Genomic DNA, 21,903 nt, shown 5'->3' with positions numbered 1-21,903 from the left:
GTTTGGAAGCCAAAGTTACTGTTTGGACTGATATTTCAGCCATTCTCTCCATAGGAGGAAGCATAATGTATTCATTTATTCCTTCATTTCTTCTGTCACTCAGTGAATATCCATTGAAAACCTACCGTGTCACAGAATAGGGAAAAACATGAATTGGAGAGTCCAACAAACCCAAATTCAGATTCTAGTTTCCCTATCTGTGAGCCAACAACTCATTCAAGTTCTAGTTTAATTGACATGTTTCTTCCCTTCGCCCCCACCTTCCCTGGACGCTCCCTGAGACTGTGGGTTGGGCTGAATGATGTTATTTTTCTACGTTTGTTGCAACTTCTGCATATTCTGTCCTCACACCATATTATGTGGAAATTATTCGTTTAGGTTTCTGTCTCTCCTCAGATTGTTAAATCACTAATGGCAAAGATCTTCATGAATACATGTTTACCCTTAATTTCGGACACGTTAGAATTTAAACATATGTCTGTTGCACCAAAAGAATATAAATTCCTTCAAGTGTGATTTTCTCATCTGTAAAAGGAAGGTGATGAGAACACACCCTGTGATTTTGTTGTGAGGGTTAAATCACAGCAAGATGTTGCATGAAGAGTTTGGGATGTTTGGAAGAGTGCTCTATAAGTATAAAGTGTCCACAAATTGTGGTTGTTCTAGTGCCTGGATTGATTCAGATTTGGTAGAAGACAAGTCCAAGAGAATTGTGAGGATGCGTGGAGATGTCTTGGCCCACTTTTGCTGCACTGGATGATTGGGGAGGACCTGGAGACTCAGGTTTGTGAGCCACAGTTTGTGTGTGAGTTGACGCTGGACCGTTTGTTCCTGCAAACTCTAGGTCTCCTCCACTAGGTTATCTACTCACAACAGTGGGGACATGCCTTGTTTATTTTTTTATGTTTCTACTTTTTATGTTTCTAAGCACTACTAAGAAAGTGAATAAGTAGATAACTGATGTTGATGGGCACTACAAAGCCAAAATCTCCTGACCCCTACATCTCCCTATAGTCCTGGCTTGTATCTGTCTTGTCTTGAGAACATGGATAGTGGGGCTATTCTATAGAGAACATAGACTGGGGGAGAAGTGAGTAAGTTCTGTTTGAAACAAGTGTGAGTGTGAGTGTGAGAGCTGGCGGCCAAATATGCAGGACTGGGGAACTGGAAAGAGCTGGGAGCTGAAGCCTTCTTATTTAACTTTTCATATGTCTGTTTCAGCTCCCAGAACCAGACATAGAGCTCACTGTATAGCTCCCCTGGTGCTTAGAGCTCACTCATTAAAAAGCAGATGCTAAACATTTATTGACCCATTGCAAAATGCTGGGCCCTGTTTCCCATGTAGGTAACAAAGAACTGCTGCAGATGCTGGAGCAGAGTTGTAACATAATATGACTTCTGCTCCAAGAAGACCTGACCTTGCTGTGGTGGATGAGAAATACTGGAAGGGAGAGGAGGTGGGGGTGGGGAGGCCCAGCAAGAGAGCAGGTGGGTAGTGAGGGAGTGAATCAGACCTCTGCCAGAAGGGATGGAGAGGAGGAGGCCTGACTGTGTGAGAGGTTGGGGATTCATCTCTCTCCATATCATTAGCACGAAAGAAGTCTCCCTGCTCTGGGAGGAACAGTGACCAGCCTTGGGTGCCTTTGGAATGAAAGCCAGTGACTGTATCCAAGGGAAGATAATGAGAAACACACAGGCTGCCACAAATCTTTTTGTTGCAAAACTTCCAAAGCCCTGGGCAAGGGTGCAGAAGCCTCTTTGTGTGAACTTGGCCTCTTTACCAGGAAATGCAAGATGGAATCTCCCTTGGTAAATCATAGGACGGATCATATCCAAGAATCTGAGAGGCTGGCAGAGGACCTGGGTGGAGTAGTTGATGAGGAAATCGAGGGTCATGTAGCCCTGATCAGAAGACAGGAGAAAGCAGCATTGTAAAAAGTGCCCAAGGGTGGTAGACATTAAATTTCATGTAAGCATCTGTTGCCCTATCCCCAGTCCCAGCAGTCTAACATTATGGATAGTGTTCTTTTCTTCAAATATGAAATGTTTTTGTAATTGGAGAAAAGCCATTAAAAAGGAGAAACTGCTTTTATTCAACTAAAAACTCTAGCAATTCTATATGTAAAAATAATATATATATACTGTATATACTCCAGAATTATGTCAATTCAACAAGATATATGAATGACCTTAAAAATGTCTGTGCTATTTGATGTAGGAGTTTAATTTTTATGAATCTGTTCTAAGTAAACATACTGAAAGGGAAAAAATGGAAACACAAAAATGAAGCATTAGGTACAAAAAAGAAATAATCTAAGTGGCCATGAGGGTATGGTTAAGTGTATAGGTTTTAAACCTTTGAAATGATGGGCTTGAGAATTTTAATTGTAGGTATTTACTGAATACCACTGAAATACCACTGAATACCATTTATGTCATATGAAGAAAAATTAGAAGTTATAGAGTCAAATAAAAGTATGAGATCAGTTATGTAAAAATGCACACAAAAAAATCAAACCTTTAAAGGAAATATACTAAAAGATTAACCATATTTGATTTCAGATGAGGAGATTACAAGGATTGTTTTCATTTCTTCATACAATTGAAAGTTTATAAATAATTAATATGTATGCATTACATCAGAAAATGACAGAAAAGGTATGTAATTTTTTTTAAAGGAAGATATTGTGAAAGTATTTATTCTTTTCAGAGAGAATGTGTGAAAAATCTAGGTACCCTCTTTCCTTCCCTGGGATTCTGAGATTATTTTTATTCTCAGGAAGATCTTTTCTGAGATTATTTTTACTCTCAGGAAGATCTTTTCCTTCCTCATCACAGGTTAGTCTGTTTCTGGGACAAAAAAATAGTGGATTTGATGTTTGAGCTCTGTTCCAATATGTGGTAATTCTCTGTTACCTTCTTGGAAAAAAAAAAAAAAAAGGTATGAGACACTTTGATATGGTATTCAAGGGCTATCAGCCCAAAACCCAACCTGATCTCTCTAACTTCTCATCAATTTCCTACATGTATTTTAATTAATTGATGAATTATTATTATTGAGTTATAATTGACCTACAACATTATGTTATTTCTAGATTTACAACAGTGATTTGATGTTCCCATTCATTGCAAAATGATCATCGTGATAAGTCTAGTCACCACTTGTTATCCTATAAAGATGTTACAGTGTTATTAACCATATTCCCCGTGCTGTGCATTTCATCCTATGACTCATTTATTCCTACATGTGTTTTCTTCTCAAATCAAAACCCCTCTCAGACTCATCATTTCTTGTTTGGGTCCCTGCCCTCCCACTTCTGAACCTCTGCTTCCTCCTGCGGACGTGTTCACAGAGCACGTACTGAACAGCCAAGCAGAGCGGGGACCTCGCTCAGATGGCCAGGCTGCTGCTGCTGTGTGGTGCTTACAGACCACTGCACCTCTCTGAGCCTCAGGTGGCACCCTATGACAGGAGGGAGGGTGACAGGTGGTTGCCAGGGTTCCTCGCATCTCAAGAGCCTGGCCAGCCTTGTTCCCTTGTGGTCCATGGAGACAGCTGACTCAAGTGCCCTCGGCAGCCCTCGGCACCTGGCAGATTCTACTCTTCCCAGTTCACTGTTCCCTGTCCTTCATGATATGTCCTGAGAAGTTCGAATTAACAGTGGCTGTGCATGCCAGTCCCTTGGCCACTTATATTTACTGCCTCTTATCGAAACCATAGTGCATGCCAAGGATATAAAATGTACTGTCATTTGAAAACATTTTAACCCCTGGGAAAAGAAAACAAATTAAGTGAACTTTGGGGTGAAGTTGCATACTTCTCTAAATCCTTTTTTTAACTTTTTATTTTATATTGGAGAACAGTTGATCAACAATGTTGTGTCAGTTTCAGCTGCGCAACAGTGATTCAGTTATACATGCACCTTTATCTATTCTTTTTCAAATTCTTTCCTAATTAGGTTGTTACAGAATATTGAGCAGAGTTCCCTGTGCTATACAATAGGTCCTTGTTAGTTATCCATTTTAAATATAGCAGTGTCTACATGTCAATCAAGGTCCAATAGAGCCCAACATGTGACCCCCACTTATATAAGGGGAGAGAGTTATTTACAATATTTGGACCTCCCTGGTGGCTCAGACGGTAAAGGGTCTGTCTACAATGTGAGAGACCTGGGTTTGATCCCTGGGTTGGGAAGCTTCCCTGGAGAAGGAAATGGCAACCCACTCTAGTACTCTTGCCTTGAAAATCCCATGGACGGAGGAGCTTGGTGCAGGCTACTGTCCATGGGAATATTTAGACTGTAACATTTCTGAAAATCCTTAGAAAAATTACCCATGAGCCCAAAGTAAGTCTGTGTTTCTTTGTTTTGAGTCAGAGCAATTTTTTTTTCTTTTTCACCAGCATATAAAAATGTAATTCATAGGAGCCTGAACAACAACAACAGAGGGTGTATCCCCTTCTATCAGCCGTTAGTTTAACCTGCAGTTCCATGTATAATTTATACCACAACCAGAGTCCTTCACTGTCTTCAAGTTTGTATAAATACTTTGCTCCCCCACTTTCTCCCCACTTCCTCTGCGCTCACATGGGACAAAAATAAGAGGTTGGTTGAGATAACCAAAGATATGCTCCAATGTCGAGAGCATCTTTGCCCTGTTCTAGCACAAAAGGGACCTTTTAGAAGGAGGGGCTCAGAGTGCTCTTTTTTTTTTTTTTTTTTTTTTTTTAAATTTTATTTTATTTTTAAACTTTACATAACTGTATTAGTTTTGACAAATATCAAAATGAATCCGCCACTGGTATACATGTGTTCCCCATCCTGAACCCTCCTCCCTCCTCCCTCCCCATTCCATACCTCTGGGTTGTGCCAGTGCACCAGCCCCAAGCATCCAGTATCGTGCATCGAACCTGGACTGGCAACTCGTTTCATACATGATATTTTACATGTTTCAATGCCATTCTCCCAAATCTTCCCACCCTCTCCCTCTCTCACAGAGTCCATAAGACTGTTCTATACATCAGTGTCTCTTTTGCGGTCTCGTACACAGGGTTATTGTTACCATCTTTCTAAATTCCATATATATGCATTAGTATACTGTATTGGTGTTTTTCTTTCTGGCTTACTTCACTCTGTATAATAGGCTCCAGTTTCATCCACCTCATTAGAACTGATTCAAATGTATTCTTTTTAATGGCTGAATAATACTCCATTGTGTATATGTACCACAGCTTTCTTATCCATTCATGTGCTGATGGACATCTAGGTTGCTTCCATGTCCTGGCTATTATAAAGAGTGCTGCGATGAACATTGGGGTACACGTGTCTCTTTCCCTTCTGGTTTCCTCAGTGTGTATGCCCAGCAGTGGGATTGCTGGATCATAAGGCAGGTCTATTTCCAGTTTTTTAAGGAATCTCCACACTGTTCTCCATAGTGGCTGTACTAGTTTGCATTCCCACCAACAGTGTAAGAGGGTTCCCTTTTCTCCACACCCTCTCCAGCATTTATTACTTGTAGACTTTTGGATCGCAGCCATTCTGACTGGTGTGAAATGGTACCTCATAGTGGTTTTGATTTGCATTTCTCTGATAATGAGTGATGTTGAGCATCTTTTCATGTGTTTGTTAGCCATCTGTATGTCTTCTTTGGAGAAATGTCTATTTAGTTCTTTGGCCCATTTTTTGATTGGGTCATTTATTTTTCTGGAGTTGAGCTGTAGGAGTTGCTTGTATATTCTCGAGATTAGTTGTTTGTCAGTTGCTTCATTTGCTATTATCTTCTCCCATTCTGAAGGCTGTCTTTTCACCTTGCTAATAGTTTCCTTTGATGTGCAGAAGCTTTTAAGGTTAATTAGGTCCCATTTGTTTATTTTTGCTTTTATTTCCAATATTTTGGGAGGTGGGTCATAGAGGATCCTGCTGTGATGTATGTCAGAGAGTGTTTTGCCTATGTTCTCCTCTAGGGGTTTTATAGTTTCTGGTCTTACATTGAGATCTTTAATCCATTTTGAGTTTATTTTTGTGTATGGTGTTAGAAAGTGTTCTAGTTTCATTCTTTTACAAGTGTTTGACCAGAGTTCCCAGCACCACTTGTTAAAGAGATTGTCTTTAATCCATTGTATATTCTTGCCTCCTTTGTCAAAGATAAGGTGTCCATATGTGCGTGGATTTATCTCTGGGCTTTCTATTTTGTTCCATTGATCTATATTTCTGTCTTTGTGCCAGTACCATACTGTCTTGATAACTGTGGCTTTGTAGTAGAGCCTGAAGTCAGGTAGGTTGATTCCTCCAGCTCCATTCTTCTTTCTCAAGATCGCTTTGGCTATTCGAGGTTTTTTGTTTTTCCATACAAATTGTGAAATTATTTGTTCTAGCTCTGTGAAGAATGCTGTTGGTAGCTTGATAGGGATTGCATTGAATCTATAGATTGCTTTGGGTAGTATACTCATTTTCACTATATTGATTCTTCCAATCCATGAACATGGTATATTTCTCCATCTGTTAGTGTCTTCTTTGATTTCTTTCACCAGTGTTTTATAGTTTTCTATATATAGGTCTTTAGTTTCTTTAGGTAGATATATTCCTAAGTATTTTATTCTTTCCGTTGCAATGGTGAATGGAATTGTTTCCTTAATTTCTCTTTCTGTTTTCTCATTATTAGTGTATAGGAATGCAAGGGATTTCTGTGTGTTGATTTTATATCCTGCAACTTTACTATAGTCATTGATTAGTTCTAGTAATTTTCTGGTGTAGTCTTTAGGGTTTTCTATGTAGAGGATCATGTCATCTGCAAACAGTGAGAGCTTTACTTCTTCTTTTCCAATTTGGATTCCTTTTATTTCTTTTTCTGTTCTGATTGCTGTGGCCAAAACTTCCAAAACTATGTTGAATAGTAATGGTGAAAGTGGGCACCCTTGTCTTGTTCCTGACTTTAGAGGAAATGCTTTCAATTTTTCACCATTGAGGATAATGTTTGCTGTGGGTTTGTCATATATAGCTTTTATTATGTTGAGGTATGTTCCTTCTATTCCTGCTTTCTGGAGAGTTTTTATCATAAATGGATGTTGAATTTTGTCAAAGGCTTTCTCTGCATCTATTGAGATAATCATATGGTTTTTGTTTTTCAATTTGTTAATGTGGTGTATTACATTGATTGATTTGCGGATATTGAAGAATCCTTGCATCCCTGGGATAAAGCCCACTTGGTCATGGTGTATGATCTTTTTAATGTGTTGTTGGATTCTGATTGCTAGAATTTTGTTAGGGATTTTTGCATCTATGTTCATCAGTGATATTGGCCTGTAGTTTTCTTTTTTTGTGGGATCTTTGTCAGGTTTTGGTATTAGGGTGATGGTGGCGTCATAGAATGAGTTTGGAAGTTTACCATCCTCTGCAATTTTCTGGAAGAGTTTGAGCAGGATAGGTGTTAGCTCTTCTCTAAATTTTTGGTAGAATTCAGCTGTGAAGCCGTCTGGACCTGGGCTTTTGTTTGCTGGAAGATTTTTGATTACAGTTTCAATTTCCGTGCTTGTGATGGGTCTGTTAAGATTTTCTATTTCTTCCTGGTCGAGTTTTGGAAAGTTGTACTTTTCTAAGAATTTGTCCATTTCTTCCTCGTTGTCCATTTTATTGGCATATAATTGTTGATAGTAGTCTCTTATGATCCTTTGTATTTCTGTGTTGTCTGTTGTGATCTCTCCATTTTCATTTCTAATTTTATTGATTTGATTTTTCTCCCTTTGTTTCTTGATGAGTCTGGCTAATGGTTTGTCAATTTTATTTATCCTTTCAAAGAACCAGCTTTTGGTTTTATTGATTTTTGCTATGGTCTCTTTTGTTTCTTTTGCATTTATTTCTGCTCTAAGTTTTAAGATTTCTTTCCTTCTACTAACCCTGGGGTTCTTCATTTCTTCCTTTTCTAGTTGCTTTAGGTGTAGAGTTAGGTTATTTATTTGACTTTTTTCTTGTTTCTTGAGGTGTGCCTGTATTGCTATGAACTTTCCCCTTAGGACTGCTTTTACCGTGTCCCACAGGTTTTGGGTTGTTGTGTTTTCATTTTCATTCGTTTCTATGCAAATTTTGATTTCTTTTTTGATTTCTTCTGCGATTTGTTGGTTATTCAGCAGCGTGTTGTTCAGCCTCCATATGTTGGATTTTTTAATAGTTTTTCTCCTGTAATTGAGATCTAATCTTACTGCATTGTGGTCAGAAAAGACGCTTGGAATGATTTCTATTTTTTTGAATTTACCAAGGCTAGCTTTATGGCCCAGGATGTGATCTATCCTGGAGAAGGTTCCATGTGCGCTTGAGAAGAAGGTGAAATTCATTGTTTTGGGATGAAATGTCCTATAGATATCAATTAGGTCTAACTGGTCTATTGTATCGTTTAAAGTTTGTGTTTCCTTGTTAATTTTCTGTTTAGTTGATCTATCCATAGGTGTGAGTGGGGTATTAAAGTCTCCCACTATTATTGTGTTATTGTTAATTTCTTCTTTCATACTTGTTAGCATTTGTCTTACATACTGCAGTGCTCCCGTGTTGGGTGCATATATATTTATAATTGTTATATCTTCTTCTTGGATTGATCCTTTGATCATTATGTAGTGACCATCTTTGTCTCTTTTCACAGTCTTTGTTTTAAAGTCTATTTTATCTGATATGAGTATTGCTACTCCTGCTTTCTTTTGGTCCCTATTTGCATGGAAAATCTTTTTCCAGCCCTTCACTTTCAGTCTGTATGTGTCCCCTGTTTTGAGGTGGGTCTCTTGTAGACAACATATGTAGGGGTCTTGTTTTTGTATCCATTCAGCCAGTCTTTGTCTTTTGGTTGGGGCATTCAACCCATTTACGTTTAAGGTAATTACTGATAAGTATGACCCCGTTGCCATTTACTTTATTGTTTTGGGTTCGAATTTATACACCATTTTTGTGTTTCCTGTCTAGAGAATATCCTTTAGTATTTGTTGGAGAGCTGGTTTGGTGGTGCAGAATTCTCTCAGCTTTTGCTTGTCTGAAAAGCTTTTGATTTCTCCTTCATACTTGAATGAGATCCTTGCTGGGTACAGTAATCTGGGCTGTAGGTTATTTTCTTTCATCATTTTAAGTATGTCTTGCCATTCCCTCCTGGCTTGAAGAGTTTCTATTGAAAGATCAGCTGTTATCCTTATGGGTATTCCCTTGTGTATTATTTGTTGTTTTTCCCTTGCTGCTTTTAATATTTGTTCTTTGTTAATTTGATTAATATGTGTCTTGGGGTGTTTCGCCTTGGGTTTATCCTGTTTGGGACTCTCTGGGTTTCTTGGACTTGGGTGATTATTTCCTTCCCCATTTTAGGGAAGTTTTCAACTATTATCTCCTCAAGTATTTTCTCATGGTCTTTCTTTTTGTCTTCTTCTTCTGGGACCCCTATGATTCGAATGTTGTAGCATTTAATATTGTCCTGGAGGTCTCTGAGATTGTCCTCATTTCTTTTAATTCGTTTTTCTTTTGTCCTCTCTGATTCATTTATTTCTACCATTCTATCTTCTAATTCACTAATCCTATCTTCTGCCTCTGTTATTCTACTATTTGTTGCCTCCAGAGTGTTTTTAATTTCACTTATTGCATTATTCATTATATATTGACTCTTTTTTATTTCTTCTAAGTCCTTGTTAAACCTTCCTTGCATCTTCTCAATCCTTGCCTCCAGGCTATTTATCTGTGATTCCATTTTAATTTCAAGATTTTGGGTCAATTTCAGCATCATTATTCGGAATTCTTTATCAGGTAGATTCCCTATCTCTTCCTCTTTTGTTTGGTTTGGTGGGCATTTATCCTGTTCCTTTATCTGCTGGGTATTCCTCTGTCTCTTCATCTTGTTTAAATTGCTAAGTTTGGGGTGTCCTTTCTGTATTCTGGCAGTTTGTGGAGTTCTCTTTATTGTGGCGTTTCCTCGCTGTGTGTGGGTTTGTACAGGTGGCTTGTCAGGTTTCCTGGTTAGGGAAGCTTGTGTCGATGTTCTGGTGGATGGAGCTGTATTTCTTCTCTCTGGAGTGTAATGAAATGTCCAGTAATGAGTTATGAGATGTCTATGGTTTTGGGGTGACTTTGGGCAGCCTGTATCTTGAAGCTCAGGGCGGTGTTCCTTTGTTGCTGGAGAATTTGCTTGGTATGTCTTGCCCTGGAACTTGTTGGCCCTTGTGTGGTGCTTCGTTTCAGTGTCGGTATGGAGGCGTTTGATGAGCTCCTGTCAATTAATGTTCCTTGGAGTCAGGAGTTCCCTGGAGTCAGGGTTTGGACTTAAGCCTCCTACTTCCAGTTATCAGTCTAATTTTTACAGTAGTTTCAAAAACTTCTCCTTCTATACAGCACCATTGATAAAACATCTACGTTAAAGATGAAAAGTTTCTCTACTGTGAGGGTCACTCAGAGAGGTTCACAGCGTTACATGGAGAAGAGAAGAGGGAGGAGGGAGTTAGAGGTGACCCAAATGAGATGAGGTGGAATCAATAGTGGAGAGAGTGGGCTAGCCAGTAGTCACTTCCTTATGTGCACTCCACAACTGGACTGCTCAGAGATGTTCACGGAGTTATACAGAGAAGAGAAGAAGGAGGCAGGAGACAGAGGTGGCCAGAAGGATAAAAGGGGGAAATGAAAAGGAGGGAGACAGATCCAGCCAGTAATCAGTTCCCTAAGTGTTCTCCACCATCTGGAACACACAGAAATTCACAGAGTTGGGTAGAGTAGAGAGGGGTTAGGGAGGAGATACAGGTGACCTGGTGGAGAAAATGGAGAGTCCAAAGGGAGAGAGAGCAGTCAAGCCAGTAATCTCGTACCCTAGTGAAAAATGGGTCCTGAAGATTGGGTTCTTAAAGGTACAAAATTGGTAACAAATACATAAAAGCAAAAATTAGAAATCTAGAGTAGAGTTTGGAATTTCAAAAATGCGATGTTAATGAAAAGAAGAAGGAAAAGAAAGAGAGAAAAAACGAACAAAGAAAAACAAACAAGGTCGTGAAAATTATAAAGAAACTACAGGTACAAAATTGATAACTAATACCAAAAAGCAAAAATTAAAAATCTAGAGTAGAGTTTGGAATTTCAAAAATACTACGTTAAAAAAAAAAAAAAAAGAAGAAAAATAAAGAGAGAAAACAAACAAACCAACAAAAACAATGTCACAAAAATTATAAAGAAAATACAGGTACAAAATTGATATCAAATACCAAAAAGCATAAATTAAAAATCTTGAGTAGAGTTTGGAATTGCAGATATACGATGTTATATAAAAGAAGAAGAGAAAGAAACAGAGGAAAAAAAAAGTCACAGAAATTATGAAAAAAACTATAGGTACAAAATTGATAACATATACCAAAAGGCTAAAATTAAAAATCTAGAGTAGAGTTTGGAATTTCAAAAATACAATGTTAAAGAAAAGAAGAAAAAGAAAAAAAAAAACACAGTCAAAAAATTATAAAATATATATATGAAGTTTGCTGAAGAAAAAAAAAATAGGGTTTTTTTTTTTTGCAAAGTAATAGTTATAAAAGTGAAAATTAAAGGACAATAGAGGACTTAAAAATTTTTTTTTTTAAATTAAAAAAAAAAAAGAAAGAAAGATTGATCGTAAAAATAGTAAAAATATATCTAGGTGTTTCTCTGGTTTTGTTGTGAGTATTGTGGGTTCAGTTCATTTTTGGCAGTTCCTTAGTCCGACTTATATTTCTCAAGATCTATAGGCCCCTTCCTATGTAATCCGTAGTAACCACAGGTTTTTAATCTATGGCCTGTAGCTTCTAAGGTGTTTCCCTCTGTTATAGCTTCTTCTGTTTGCTGGTCTCTTCAGTGTCTGGTTCCCACCCTGACACAAAGGGGATGGTTGAGGACACTATTTTTTTTTTTTTTTTTTTAAATTTAGGCTCACTTGTTCAGCCGCGCTGTGGGGAGGGAGGGAGGGATGCTGCAAACAGATAACACTGGCGTGCGCTCGCAGTGCCTCAGCCACACTGGGTCTGCCCCCGCTCACGGCGCGTGTAGCCTCCCTGCCCACACTGCTCGGGCTCTAGGTTGTTCCGCCGGGAACAATCAGAGGCCGGCCCTGGGCTGAGCTCCCAGGTCCAAGCCGCTCAGGTTCAGGCACTCGGGTAGTCCTCAGAGGCGCCGCCAGGCCCGCGCACAGAACAAAGGACTGAACAGAGATAGCCGGCTGCAGACCTTCCCCCTCCGGTGACAGGCAGCCAGAGCCGGAAGGGGGCAATCGCAGCCCCAGAGAGACACTATCAGAGTGCTCTTCTGACTCAACCTCACAAGAGTAGCTGGGGCAGATGGACACTTCCCCGCTGTTTACTCTCTCTGCCCAGGGAGCCTTCTTTTTCCTTCTGTTTCTTATAAACAGCAGAAGAGACTGTGAACCGTTAAAGGGCAGGCATTCTGCTTTGTTCATCTTTGCGGCTTTTTTTGGAACAAAGTGTGGTGCTAAACACAGGTAGGCACTGCGTGTGTTAGTGGAACGAGTGAGTGAACAAATGCAGGACAGACAGAATCTGAGGGTAATAGGAGCAGTGCGAACTATGGAAAGAGTACAGGACTATAGTCAGAGTGGGGACTGTGTCCTTGCCCTGATTTACTGGTTATGTAACCTTGGGGAAGCGCCTTCCTCTCTGTGAGGGTGGTTTCCCCAGCTGTTGAAAAAGTGTGTGTGTGTGTGTGTGTTTGTGTGTGTAGATTACTGATGGAAAATGTGTACCTTAAGGAGAGTATATGCTAATTCACATGGCACATTGTTGCAGCTGAATAGTAGGCACTTTTGTAGCACTGTTTTCCCTCAAATATTTTAAAATTAAAAAACCTCAAAATCACTAAGGAAACACAACCCATAATCCCATCATTTAAGAATGATATGAAGTGAGAAGTAAAATTTCCCTTCTCAGCCGTTTCAATTCCCCAGAGATATCTACTTTCCTTAACATTTAATGTCTGATGCTCATCCTTTTCCAAAGTTGCACAGGCATATCTTTATGTACAGCAAAGTGAATTAGCTATACATATACACGTATCCCTTCTTTGTTGGATTTCTTTCCCATCACCTCTTTTGAAATGTTCTCAGGATGGCATTGAAAGGGTGTGGAAGGCTTAGGTTGCAGAAATGTAGCAGAAAAATTACAAAGGATATCTCAACAATCTCAACAATGATACTACCCCACCACCACTCCACCCCACCCCAGGGAAGTATCTAGAAAGGGCCTGTAGGCATCTGATTAGGATTGGCCTTAATTGACATCTTCCTCAACTATCTGCAGGAAATATCAAGTATGTTATTAAAATTCACAGATGCAATCAGTTGTCAGAGTCACTGGAGACCAATAATTATTTCACAGGCATCAAGACTGGGGGTGCTGACAGAAAGGAGAACAATTCAGCCTGGAAAAATGCAAACTGATGGATACAGTGGGAAAAGGCTTAGGGAAAGAGGGCCGGAGACGGGGTGAAGCAGGGAGGCCTTTAAAACTTTAAAGGGGCACTAAAATCTCAGTGATAACGAGAAATAATACTTTAATGTGATATTGAAATACAGCAGCAGTGGAGCTCCATGCTAATCTTTGACATGTAAAAGCCTTGGTTAAGCACATGAATGTTAGACATATTAGACTTTAGGCCATGATTTATGGGAAAAAAAAAAAACCTCTGAGAAAAAGAATAAGTAGATTTAACGGTTTCTATTTGCTTCCTGGGGCCGAATTAACAAATTGCCACAAACTGGCTGGCTTACAGCAACCGAAATTTATTATTACATCCTTGATGCACTGTTACTGCGGTAATAATGCATTGTTCTGGAGGCTAGAAGTTCTGGCCAGGAAGGTGTCAGCAGAGCCACGCTCTGTCCAAGGGCTCTAGGGAACCGTCCTCCTGGTCTCCTCTAGCTTCTGGTGCCTCCTGCCGCTACTCCAGTCCTGCCTCTGTAGTCACACAGTCTTCTTCCTTGTGTGTGTCTATGCCTCTGTGTCTGAATCTCCCTCTCCTTTCTCTATAAAGACACTAGTCATTGGATGATCTCTCACCTAGTATAACCTCAATTTGACTTGATAACATCTGTGAAGATTCTATTTCCAAATAAGGCCACGTTTATAGGTACTAGGGGTTAGGACTTCCTCCTGGGATGACACGGTTCGACCTACTGCGCTATTATTAATTAACAGTGGTGGGTTCGGTTTAACATAGATGCAGCAGAAGCATATTATCTGTTTGTAGGAATCTGGCAGCCAAGACATGGGCTAACACCGGCCATGATTTAAATACCTAAGAAAATATTTAAGGATACAGAGTTTGGTTTCTTTGGGGGTACATATGCTCTAACTTGGAGAAGGCAATGGCACCCCACTCCAGTACTCTTGCCTGGAAAATCCCATGGATGGAGGAGCCTGGAAGGCTGCAGTCTATGGGGTTGCTGAGGGTTGGACACGACTGAGTGACTTCACTTTCACTTTTCACTTTCATGCATTGGAGAAGGAAATGGCAACCCACTCCAGTGTTCTTGCCTGGAGAAGTCCAGGGACAGGGGAGCCTGGTGGGCTGCTGTCTGTGGGGTTGCACAGAGTCAGACACAACTGAAGCGACCTAGCAGCAACATGCTCTAACTTCTGCTAATGGATGTGGTGACCAATGGGTGCAGGATTTTTAAGGATAGTCCTGATTTCAAATATTCAAATGATGATGATTGGAAAATCATTTTGCTCAATTTTATCTTTCTGATGTTGATTTTTAAATTTTCTCCATTAAAGCAATTTTCTAATTTATTATGAATATAACTGAATGTGATAACTTTTAGAGATTTTTTTCACATAAATGACAGAAAAAAAATCTTCTGTCAGACCTACCATCCTGACTTTTTGTTCACGAAATATGATTACGCCTCTGAGACCTGCCAGAAGAGGATGAAACAATGGGGATCATTGGATATCATTTGAATTTTAAATTGAGATAGATGTGCAAGGGAACCAAATCTGTTTTCTCCCATGTTTCAGACACATCAAAGCCAAGTTCTGAAACATAAATGTGGCATAGTCCTTTAGTGAACATTGTTATTAACATCCTATTTAAAGTGTAGGAACAATCCGTTGTATAGCAATAATATTTAATATTATTAGCTATTTTGATTATTGGATCACTATCGGAGAAGGCAATGGCACCCCACTCCAGTACTTTTGCCTGAGAAATCCCATGGACGGAGGAGCCTGGTAGGCTGCAGTCCATGGGGTCGCTAGAGTTGGACACGACTGAGCGACTTCACTTTCACTTTTCACTTTCATTCATTGGAGAAGGAAATGGCAACCCACTCCAGTGTTCTTGCCTGGAGAATCCCAGGGATGGGGAAGCCTGGTGGGCTGCCGTCTATGGGGTTGCACAGAGTTGGACACGACTGAAGCGACTTAGCAGCAATCCATAGTTATTGTATAATCAATAGGTATAAATAAATTAACAATTCAATAATAATAGCTAATGTTTGAGTGCTTATTACATACCAGGCACAGCAATAGATCCCTTTAAGTGCATTATCTCACTTCTAATGCAGTAATCCTTTCTTAAGAATGAGATTCTGTTTACTTGGGTTTGAAATGACCTCCATATTTTTTCTGCTTTTGGTTGAGGATCACTAGCCCATTTGGACCCACTCCAGTATTCTTGCCTGGAGAATCCCAGGGATGGGGCAGCCTGGTGGGCTGCCGTCTATGGGGTCACACAGAGTTGGACACGACTGAAGTGACTTAGCAGCAGCAGCAGCCCATTTGGAGATAGTTCTGTGCATAGGCTGTTTTCTGTGTGAGAGCATTTGACCTGAACACGCAGGAAGCATGGTCAGCAAATTGTGCTGGCGCCAGTGAAGGAGCAAGTCAGACAGGAGCCAGTTGCTGTGGACATCCGCGTTGTTGGCGCATTCGTTACACCACTGAAGAACTGCTTAAGCGCTTGGGAAGCGTTTGTTTTTGGCAAAAAGGCTAAAGTTCTCCCTGCAATCTTGTTTGTAGAAATGATTGATGTGCTTTGTAAACATTTTTTATAGTACAAAGATAAAATTAAATTTATCTTAATTCAGTTTATCCCTCACTATAAACTAAGAATGAGTAGAAACTAAATAAATGTATAATTTTAGAAAGTGTCTGACGAATGAAGTCCCAGAATTTGAACAAAGTGACTAAAGGCGTTTGTGGACTTTGCATTCCTGTCGACAATTTAAATTTGTTTAAATGCTCGACATTTCATTGCTTTAAGTATGTGATTATCTTGAGGCAGGGCTGAAATAAAGATTCTGAAATCTGAGGTTCAGATATGAATTCTCTGGGTAGAACTTGGAAGGGAGTGTTCTATAACCTTGATAGGAAAAAAAATCCCCTATTTTTCTAAATTCTAACCAAAATGTAACATTTCTTCCAATTAGTAGAAATTAATAGTATGTTTCTGTCACATAGTTTTAGCAGCTATCTCAAAATATTATAAATACTCATCACCCCATTGAAACTATAGTGTTATTAGATCATTGACTAGATCATTTAATGGATTGAATGATCCATTGACTATTGACTATTGTCAGTATTGATCCATTGACTATTATTTAATGGATTAATAAGATCTATTATTCTACTATACATTTTCAAATATTTTATAACTCGTATCATTAGTTTTGTTTCTAATCCTATCCTCTTTATTTTATGCATTAAACATTATTCCTGGAAAACACTCAGAAGCTTCACCAGACTGCATAAGGGTCCAGGGCACAAAAAAAGGTCAGGATCTCCTAGGTTGGAGGCACCCTATTGTCCTTCTCATTTTTGATTCTGTCTGTGAGTTGTGTGAGGGCTTGGGTGTGATGCTATATTAGGAATGTGTGTGTGATGGCAGGGTGTGGCCTTATAGATGGCTCATGGGTCAAGAGGAATGAAGTGAAATAGCTGTAAAGTTTTCCACTGTGTGGTCCTTACTGAAGATGCCACTTTCTGTCCACCTTCGCCCAGGGTATCATTCAGGCAGCAAAATGTATGCGGACTTGGAGCAGGGAGGCAGGCATCTGAGCTCCACTTGACTGCTTTCTGAATGTGTGGCCTTAAGCTCATTGGTGAACCCTTCTGTATCTTGTCTGTAAAAGGAGTTGAATAGCATTTCTCCTCTTGCCTCATGCGATTGATCACAGAAGAGAGAAAGAGGGAATGGAAAACTTCTCTGTAAACTCTAAAACGCCCAAGAAGCATAAGGGAGTCCTGCTGGCAGAGAGCTCGTCTGGGTGCTGCTCTCGTGTGGCCCTGAAGCCCAGAGCTGTGGACCAGGCTCAAGGAGCAGGAGGCAGCTCTGCCTGGATGCTCTTTGGCCTGGGATGGCTGAGAGCAGAGGGAATCTCATGGGAATTTCAAGAGGCTTGTGGTAGTCTGACTGATCCCCCCCCAAAGATGTCCATGTCCTAATTCCTGGAATCTGTGGATTTGTTACTGTATGTGATAAAACGGATTTTGCAGATATGGTTAATTAAGGTTAAGGACCTTGAAATGGAGAGATTTTGCTGGATTATCTGGGTGGACCTGATGTAGTCACAAGGGTCCTTGAAAGAGGGAGTCAGGAAGATCAGAGTGAAAAAAGAGAAGACGTAAAGACGGAAGCAGAGGCCAGAGAGGAAAGAGGTATGCTGGAAAAGAGGAAAGAGGCCGTGGTATGCTGCTGACCACGGGCGCAGGCACGCAGACAGCCTGGGGGTACTGGAAAAGGCAAGAAAACAGATTCTCCCCTAGAGCCTCCAGAAGGAAGACAACTCTGCCAATACATCAACTTTAGGACCTCTGACCTCAGGATAATAAATTCATGTTGTTCTGAGCCCCTAAGTTTGTGATAATCTGTTACAGCAGAAGTACAGGGCCACTGGGCCTTTCGATTTGGCAGGATGCTTCAGGCTCATAGAGTCCTTGCCATGGTATTGGTGTTAACTGTGATAGTTTAATAGTTTTCTCTTGCTATACCTGTGTTTCTTTAGTCTGGTGAGGATAAACATTGAGCAAATGTAATAATAATAATAATAATAAAGTTTCTGACTGCATCCTCAATTAGAAAACCACCAACTCTTTCTCTTTCATAGCATTAAAATCTCCTCTAACAGCTCCAGGGATTCTTGGCCAATTTTTCTCCTGTGGCTCAGGAACAGGGCCATCTCATCTACCCTGAAACAGCGCCATTTCTCTCCTCTTTCTTCCCCACTCCCATTCTGGCTCCTGGAGGGCTCCAGTGCCAGACAGCAGGGGAACGTGGCTGCTGCCACCGCTGCCACTGCTGTGTCCTCTCCTGCACAACCACACCTCCCTCCCTCCCTGCCCAGGGAATCACTCGTGAATGTCCACCCCTGGGAGTGGCACCAAAGCCACGCTGGGATGGCTCTGCTGGTCCCCACCTGCCAGGGCTTGCCAAACCCTGAGCCTCTTGATGCTTTGATCTAGGTTTTCACTGAAAAGGAGGAATCTTTTTCATCCCACTTTAAAGCCAGGATCCAGTCTGTCGGTATTTTCAATGCCTCAACAGTATAGCTAATATCCACTGGAATACTTTGGTGATATTGACTGAGTTCAGCATTAATGCCCCCTCTGACTTCAGTTGCTTTAACCCAAAGTGCAAATTTCCCCGAGTTTCTTCTGTCATCTGTTGATGCTCAAAGGCTTGCGTGGTCTGGAAGGGTAAGTGGTTCCTCTCTGATTTGCCAGAAGCGAGTGGGTTATGTTAGCTGAGGAGCCAGCACGCTAATTTCAGTGATTTGATTCTGGTACAAGGTCTGTGGGGCTAGAGGGTGGGATGGTGCTTTTTGCTTTGGCCTGGGTAAACATTTGATGCTTGTTACGGTGGTTGAAATGCTGGATTTGATATTGTATCCGTGTGCCAGGAGGTTCACAGTAAATGAGGGGTGTGGTCTGTTAGGGGAAAGTGGCCGTGGCTTGGCCTCTCCACACTGTGTGGCACACACACACACATGTTCTTTAACATGTGAGGACGTTGTGTGGGGGCTGACCTTGAGGAACTGTGGGCAGTGGTCTCTGCGACGGGAGGGGAGGCGGTGGAGTGTGGTAGAAACGGCACCAGACTGGAGTGAGTTTCCACTGCTTACTGACTCCTGCTACTTCTCATCTGTGAGGCTTCTTCAATCCTCTGCTAATTCCTTCAGGACTTGGGCCATATTGATTTAGCGCCAGGCTAAGCACTTTTAGAATTGAATAGTGAACAAGACAGATGCTACCCCTGTGCTTTTTTTTTTTTTAATTGGAGGATAATTGCTTTATACTGTTGTGGTGGTCTCTGCCATACATCAATGCAAATCAGTCATAATTTTATATATATATATATCTCCCCTCCCTCTTGAGCCTCCCTCTCCTTGCTCCAATTCCACCCCTGTGCTCTGTGACAATCCCTGTGCTTTTAGATCTAACTGTTGAGCAATTGCAATGAGTAACAACGATCCTACCCTTAGTCCTCGCTGAGGGTTATCTTGTCCCAGGCATGTGGGTTATGATGGAAGAAGCAGGGAGTTAGTGGAGGTTAAGGTCAGGGGAGACTCTAGTAGGAGATGATTAATTATTGATACTTGTCCTACTTTGGGCTCATGTCCTTTCTCTGACCCTCTTTTCCCCTCCTCTGCGTCTCCTCTCTTGGCTTCCTCGAGCCACCATCCCGGCTTGTCTCCTCTCTTCAGACCTCTTTCCCATCAGCCTCTCTAGGCTGACCTTTTGCTCAGGTTCTTGTCTGGAATCTCCAGCTGCATGATGGACACCTCCTCATGGGAACCCTCAGCCATTTCAAAGGCACAACATCTGTGGAAGAACTCAACAAGGCCATTGCTTTTTCTTCCCGTTCTGGTCTCTGAAAATAGCATCATAATTCTTTTTTCATTTAGGTCAAAAACTGAGTCACCTTTGACTCTCTGTCACACCTGCCAGTCTCTTGGCCCTACCCTTAGTACCTTGGCAAGTGATTAACCGCTGTGCTGTGGTTGTTCTGCCTGGACAAGAGTCATGTCCATCTCAGAAGGCTGTAATAAAGATTAGATGAGTCGGCACGTGTGCAGTGCTTATTAAAGTGCCTGGTGTAATATCAGCATTCCATCCAGGGGCATCCTCTCACCCCTTGATTCTCCATGTTTTTTTCTCTTGTACCTTAACTCTCTGGTTTTATCACTCTCATTGTCTATTATATTTCTAAATTGTTTGCAAACTAGTCCACAGACAGCGGCTGGACCTGAACTACATGATACTACCTTGTTTTTCTTCACATTTCCCAGAGAACTCTCTCTCTCTCTCTCATACACAGACACACAAACATATATACCTCTAAATATGTACATATATGCATATATACGTACACACATATACACACATATGTATATATGTACCGAACTATACAAACAGGCACACATACATATATAGATTCACATATACTCTTTTCTTTGTTTCTTAATTGACTCAATGTTTTGATGATGCTTCAAAAAGAAAAAAAGTGAAAGTGTTACTTGCTCACTCATGTCTGACTCTTTGGGATCCCATGGACTGTAGCACACCAGGTTCCTCTGTCCATGGAATTCTCCAGACAAGAATTCTCCAAGCAAGAGTACTAGAGTCTTTCCCTTCTCTAGGGGATCTTCCCGACTCAGGGATGATCCCAGGTCTCCCACACTGCAGGCAAATTCTTTACTGTCTAAGCCACCAGGGAAGAAAAAGACCTGGGCAAATCCTGACTTATGGTGTAATGGTGAAAGAGTAATTTTGAGAACTGTCCAGAAAATAGCTTTCCATCCCACTAACCATAAGATATGTATATCTTATATATATATATTTTAATATATATATATAAATATATATAATATGTATATATATAATTATACATATATATATATTTTTTTTTTTTCCCCCAATGAACCAGTCTTTCTGTTAAGGGTAGATTTGCTGACTGGTCTTAGTGAAAATTACCAGCAGGGATGTTCTCAGAGACTTTCTGTCCCTATGACATGGATCTGCTCAGAAACATGGAAAACCTTCCTTAGATAAGCCCTTGTAAATGGTTTCTGTGATGGAAATAGCAATGGGAGGTGGTGTCAGGGATTTCAGGTTGACAGGATGTAGTTAGGATTTTTCTTGACAGTGTAATTTCATTATTATGTATATCTTTTAATTATGGGCTTTAATTGCCTATTTTCAGTCTGTAATTAAATATAAAGATGTTAATTTTGTAGATATTACAATCAGCTTAAATGCACTTCCCCATTCTTTCCCCAACACTACCTTTCAAAGAAAATTAATACATCTTTAAAAAGTTTGTGCACAGAAGGAGCCTCTCAGAGGGCAGCTTTTGGGAGCCAGTGGGTGTTTTCATGGGAGGGACCCCGGTTCAAGAAGGATACGGGAGCATTATTCTGATTATATTCCCTGTAGATTGTGCAGTCATCTCAGAGGGATCTTGCTGGGTCTAGGGCAGTTAGAACTCCTCATATTTGTACAAATAAATCCAATTTCTCTTGACTGAAATATTTAAAGGTGGCATTAATTGTTAGTGAATCACTAACCGGAGAGGAAAGAACTCATGTTAGAGCAACTCTGGCTCTTTGTTTCTCTTGTAACTTATTTCATCTTAATGATGAAAAGGCATTTTAGATTCATAGAGTTTATATTTTGTGTGTGTGAGAGTAGCTAATTATCTATGTTTGTATCATTCTATCACTTCTCTATCATCAGAGAAAGAGAGGAATTGCTTTACATTTTTAATAAACACAGACCTTAATTAAACTATAATTTATTTTATAAGAACTCTCAATAATTCAGATCTCTCTTCATTTCTTTCTGTAGTTATAACACTGCTTTTAAAAGGCGGCACTAAAAGACAGTCTTTCCCTATGGACCTTACTGTGTTCATTTTATCC

General features: G+C 40.4%; 1 protein-coding gene across 3 annotated transcripts in view; it reads left to right on the top strand.

The window, feature by feature from the left end:
• The window catches only part of DDR2 (discoidin domain receptor tyrosine kinase 2), a 186,136-nt gene that overhangs the window by 36,837 nt on the left and 127,396 nt on the right, over positions 1–21,903 (top strand). The window contains exon 1 of one of the 3 annotated variants that reach the window (XM_044944105.2): positions 742–783. The exons of the other annotated variants lie outside the window; for them this stretch is intronic. Within the exon in view, the coding sequence (XP_044800040.1) occupies positions 757–783 (27 nt within the window). The 5' untranslated portion in view covers positions 742–756. Of the gene's footprint in view, positions 1–741; positions 784–21,903 lie in introns of those variants that run through there. 3 annotated transcript variants of the gene reach the window in all.

Source organism: Bubalus bubalis, chromosome 6 (genome assembly GCF_019923935.1).
Source record: "Bubalus bubalis isolate 160015118507 breed Murrah chromosome 6, NDDB_SH_1, whole genome shotgun sequence".
NCBI classification, from domain to species: Eukaryota; Metazoa; Chordata; class Mammalia; order Artiodactyla; family Bovidae; genus Bubalus; species Bubalus bubalis.
Note: the sequence above shows the minus strand (reverse complement) of the source record. Positions and strands in the feature narration are given on the sequence as shown.